At 49.9% G+C, this 6000-nt stretch overlaps 1 protein-coding gene across 1 annotated transcript in view; it reads left to right on the top strand.

Annotated features, from left to right (window-relative positions):
• Positions 1-6000, top strand: part of LOC106598795 (wolframin) — a 50113-nt gene that overhangs the window by 20322 nt on the left and 23791 nt on the right. Inside the window, exon 5 of the mRNA XM_082978691.1 lies at positions 4839-5012. Within this exon, the coding sequence (XP_082834817.1) occupies positions 4839-5012 (174 nt within the window). The remainder of the gene's footprint in view (positions 1-4838; positions 5013-6000) is intronic.

Genomic DNA, 6000 nt, shown 5'->3' with positions numbered 1-6000 from the left:
ACTGGTTACCCACGTCCTCAACACCACCCTGTGTAGTTCACTGGTTACCCACGTCCTGAATACCACCCTGTATAGTTCACTGGTTACCCACGTCCTGAATACCACCCTGTGTAGTTCACTGGTTACCCACGTCCTCAATACCACCCTGTGTAGTTCACTGGTTACCCACGTCCTCAATACCACCCTGTATAGTTCACTGGTTACCCACGTCCTCAATACCACCCTGTATAGTTCACTGGTTACCCACGTCCTGAATACCACCCTGTGTAGTTCACTGGTTACCCACGTCCTGAATACCACCCTGTGTAGTTCACTGGTTACCCACGTCCTCAATACCACCCTGTATAGTTCACTGGTTACCCACGTCCTGAATACCACCCTGTGTAGTTCACTGGTTACCCACGTCCTCAATACCACCCTGTGTAGTTCACTGGTTACCCACGTCCTGAATACCACCCTGTGTAGTTCACTGGTTACCCACGTCCTCAATACCACCCTGTATAGTTCACTGGTTACCCACGTCCTCAATACCACCCTGTGTAGTTCACTGGTTACCCACGTCCTCAATACCACCCTGTGTAGTTCACTGGTTACCCACGTCCTCAATACCACCCTGTATAGTTCACTGGTTACCCACGTCCTCAATACCACCCTGTATAGTTCACTGGTTACCCACGTCCTGAATACCACCCTGTGTAGTTCACTGGTTACCCACGTCCTGAATACCACCCTGTGTAGTTCACTGGTTACCCACGTCCTCAATACCACCCTGTATAGTTCACTGGTTACCCACGTCCTGAATACCACCCTGTGTAGTTCACTGGTTACCCACGTCCTCAATACCACCCTGTGTAGTTCACTGGTTACCCACGTCCTGAATACCACCCTGTGTAGTTCACTGGTTACCCACGTCCTCAATACCACCCTGTATAGTTCACTGGTTACCCACGTCCTCAATACCACCCTGTGTAGTTCACTGGTTACCCACGTCCTCAATACCACCCTGTATAGTTCACTGGTTACCCACGTCCTCAATACCACCCTGTGTAGTTCACTGGTTACCCACGTCCTCAATACCACCCTGTATAGTTCACTGGTTACCCACGTCCTCAATACCACCCTGTGTAGTTCACTGGTTACCCACGTCCTCAATACCACCCTGTGTAGTTCACGGGTTACCCACATCCTCATTATCACCCTGTGTAGTTCACTGGTTACCCACGTCCTGAATACCACCCTGTGTAGTTCACTGCTTACCCACGTCCTCAATACCACCCTGTGTAGTTCACTGGTTACCCACGTCCTCAATACCACCCTGTGTAGTTCACTGGTTACCCACGTCCTCAATATCACCCTGTGTAGTTCACTGGTTACCCACGTCCTGAATACCACCCTGTGTAGTTCACTGGTTACCCACGTCCTCAATACCACCCTGTGTAGTTCACTGGTTACCCACGTCCTCAATACCACCCTGTGTAGTTCACTGGTTACCCACATCCTCAATACCACCCTGTGTAGTTCACTGGTTACCCACGTCCTCAATACCACTCTGTGTAGTTCACTGGTTACCCACGTCCTCAATATCACCCTGTGTAGTTCACTGGTTACCCATGTCCTCAATACCACCCTGTGTAGTTCACTGGTTACCCACGTCCTGAATACCACCCTGTGTAGTTCACTGGTTACCCACGTCCTCAATACCACCCTGTGTAGTTCACTGGTTACCCATGTCCTCAATACCACCCTGTGTAGTTCACTGGTTACCCACGTCCTGAATACCACCCTGTGTAGTTCACTGGTTACCCACGTCCTCAATACCACCCTGTGTAGTTCACTGGTTACCCACGTCCTCAATACCACCCTGTGTAGTTCACGGGTTACCCACATCCTCATTATCACCCTGTGTAGTTCACTGGTTACCCACGTCCTGAATACCACCCTGTGTAGTTCACTGCTTACCCACGTCCTCAATACCACCCTGTGTAGTTCACTGGTTACCCACGTCCTCAATACCACCCTGTGTAGTTCACTGGTTACCCACGTCCTCAATATCACCCTGTGTAGTTCACTGGTTACCCACGTCCTGAATACCACCCTGTGTAGTTCACTGGTTACCCACGTCCTCAATACCACCCTGTGTAGTTCACTGGTTACCCACGTCCTCAATACCACCCTGTGTAGTTCACTGGTTACCCACATCCTCAATACCACCCTGTGTAGTTCACTGGTTACCCACGTCCTCAATACCACTCTGTGTAGTTCACTGGTTACCCACGTCCTCAATATCACCCTGTGTAGTTCACTGGTTACCCATGTCCTCAATACCACCCTGTGTAGTTCACTGGTTACCCACGTCCTGAATACCACCCTGTGTAGTTCACTGGTTACCCACGTCCTCAATACCACCCTGTGTAGTTCACTGGTTACCCATGTCCTCAATACCACCCTGTGTAGTTCACTGGTTACCCACGTCCTGAATACCACCCTGTGTAGTTCACTGGTTACCCACGTCCTCAATACCACCCTGTATAGTTCACTGGTTACCCACGTCCTCAATACCACCCTGTGTAGTTCACTGGTTACCCACGTCCTCAATACCACCCTGTGTAGTTCACTGGTTACCCACGTCCTCAATACCACCCTGTATAGTTCACTGGTTACCCACGTCCTCAATACCACCCTGTATAGTTCACTGGTTACCCACGTCCTGAATACCACCCTGTGTAGTTCACTGGTTACCCACGTCCTGAATACCACCCTGTGTAGTTCACTGGTTACCCCCGTCCTCAATACCACCCTGTATAGTTCACTGGTTACCCACGTCCTGAATACCACCCTGTGTAGTTCACTGGTTACCCACGTCCTCAATACCACCCTGTGTAGTTCACTGGTTACCCACGTCCTGAATACCACCCTGTGTAGTTCACTGGTTACCCACGTCCTCAATACCACCCTGTATAGTTCACTGGTTACCCACGTCCTCAATACCACCCTGTGTAGTTCACTGGTTACCCACGTCCTCAATACCACCCTGTATAGTTCACTGGTTACCCACGTCCTCAATACCACCCTGTGTAGTTCACTGGTTACCCACGTCCTCAATACCACCCTGTATAGTTCACTGGTTACCCACGTCCTCAATACCACCCTGTGTAGTTCACTGGTTACCCACGTCCTCAATACCACCCTGTGTAGTTCACTGGTTACCCACATCCTCAATACCACCCTGTGTAGTTCACTGGTTACCCACGTCCTCAAAACCACCCTGTGTAGTTCACTGGTTACCCACGTCCTCAATACCACCCTGTGTAGTTCACTGGTTACCCACGTCCTCATTATCACCCTGTGTAGTTCACTGGTTACCCACGTCCTGAATACCACCCTGTGTAGTTCACTGGTTACCCACGTCCTCAATACCACCCTGTGTAGTTCACTGGTTACCCACGTCCTCAATACCACCCTGTGTAGTTCACTGGTTACCCACGTCCTCAATATCACCCTGTGTAGTTCACTGGTTACCCACGTCCTGAATACCACCCTGTGTAGTTCACTGGTTACCCACGTCCTCAATACCACCCTGTGTAGTTCACTGGTTACCCACGTCCTCAATACCACCCTGTGTAGTTCACTGGTTACCCACATCCTCAATACCACCCTGTGTAGTTCACTGGTTACCCACGTCCTCAATACCACTCTGTGTAGTTCACTGGTTACCCACGTCCTCAATATCACCCTGTGTAGTTCACTGGTTACCCATGTCCTCAATACCACCCTGTGTAGTTCACTGGTTACCCACGTCCTGAATACCACCCTGTGTAGTTCACTGGTTACCCACGTCCTCAATACCACCCTGTGTAGTTCACTGGTTACCCACGTCCTCAATACCACCCTGTGTAGTTCACTGGTTACCCACGTCCTCAATACCACCCTGTGTAGTTCACTGGTTACCCACGTCCTGAATACCACCCTGTGTAGTTCACTGGTTACCCACGTCCTCAATACCACCCTGTGTAGTTCACTGGTTACCCACGTCCTCAATACCACCCTGTGTAGTTCACTGGTTACCCACGTCCTGAATACCACCCTGTGTAGTTCACTGGTTACCCACGTCCTCAATACCACCCTGTGTAGTTCACTGGTTACCCACGTCCTCAATACCACCCTGTGTAGTTCACTGGTTACCCACGTCCTCAATACCACCCTGTATAGTTCACTGGTTACCCACGTCCTCAATACCACCCTGTGTAGTTCACTGGTTACCCACGTCCTCAATACCACCCTGTATAGTTCACTGGTTACCCACGTCCTGAATACCACCCTGTGTAGTTCACTGGTTACCCACGTCCTCAATACCACCCTGTATAGTTCACTGGTTACCCACGTCCTCAATACCACCCTGTGTAGTTCACTGGTTACCCACGTCCTGAATACCACCCTGTGTAGTTCACTGGTTACCCACGTCCTCAATACCACCCTGTATAGTTCACTGTGCGTACCTGTGTTTGTGTGTGTGTTTACGTGTGTGTGTGTGTGTGTGTGTGTGTGTGTGTGTGTGTGTGTGTGTGTGTGTGTGTGTGTGTGTGTGTGTGTGTGTGTGTGTGTGTGTGTGTTACTCTACCTGTGAGTGTTGAATGTGTGTTTACCTGTGTGTGTGTGTTTACTCTACCTGTGAGTGTGTGTTAACCTGTGAGTGTGTGTTTACCTGTGTGTGTGTGTGTTTACTCTACCTGTGTGTGTGTGTGTGTGTGTGTGTGTGTGTGTGTGTGTGTGTGTGTGTGTGTGTGTGTGTGTGTGTGTGTGTGTGTGTGTGTGTGTGTGTGTGTGTGTGAACCTCCCAGGTATCAGTGAGGATAATGAGGAGGAGGTACGTCGTCTGTCAACAGAGAGCAGGTTTGAGCAGACGGTCCGGAAGGCAGCCATGATGATGTTCAGGAAGTTGAACCCTGACAGGAAGGAGAAGATGGCTGTGTCTGAGATGATGGAGAACGTTGGACAGGTCAACGCTGTGCACGGTACGATACACACACACACACACACACACACACACACACACACACACACACACACACACACACACACACACACACCTGGACACACACACACCTGTACGCACACACACTCACACACACACCACACACACACACCTGGACACACACACACCTGTACGCACACACACTCACACCTGGACACACACACACCTGTACGCACACACACTCGCAACTGGAAACACACACACACACCTGTACGCACACACACTCACACCTGGAAACACACACACACACACCTGTACACCCACACACTTGTACGCACACACACAAACACACACACACACACACACACACACACACACACACACACACACACACACACACACACACACACACACACACACACACCACACACACACACACACACACACACACACACCTGGAAACACACACACACACACCTGGATGCACACACACACACACTCACACCTGGACACCCACACACTTGTACGCACATACACACACCTGTACGCACACACACACACCTGGACACACACACACACACACACACCTGGACGCACACACACACACACCTGGAAACACACACGCACACACCTGGATGCACACACACACACACACCTGTACACACACACACACACACACACCTGGATACACACACCTGGACATAGACAGACAGACACACACACACACACACACACACTTAACGTTGAGTTCCACATTCTCAGCAGCCATGTTACTTGATCTCTGGGAACAAGTTGGAGTTGATATTTTGATGAGTTTTGCAGGAATGTTTGACTGTAATACAGTCTACAGTCTACAGACCATCTGTAGACTGTAATACAGACCATCTGTAGACTGTAATACAGACCATACAGACCATCTGTAGACTGTAATACAGACCATCTGTAGACTGTAATACAGACCATCTGTAGACTGTAATACAGACCATCTGTAGACTGTAATACAGACCATCTGTAGACTGTAATACAGA

The sequence above is a fragment of the Salmo salar genome, chromosome 08 (assembly GCF_965601325.2).
Source record: "Salmo salar chromosome 08, fSalSal1, whole genome shotgun sequence".
Classification (NCBI taxonomy): domain Eukaryota; kingdom Metazoa; phylum Chordata; class Actinopteri; order Salmoniformes; family Salmonidae; genus Salmo; species Salmo salar.
Note: the sequence above shows the minus strand (reverse complement) of the source record. Positions and strands in the feature narration are given on the sequence as shown.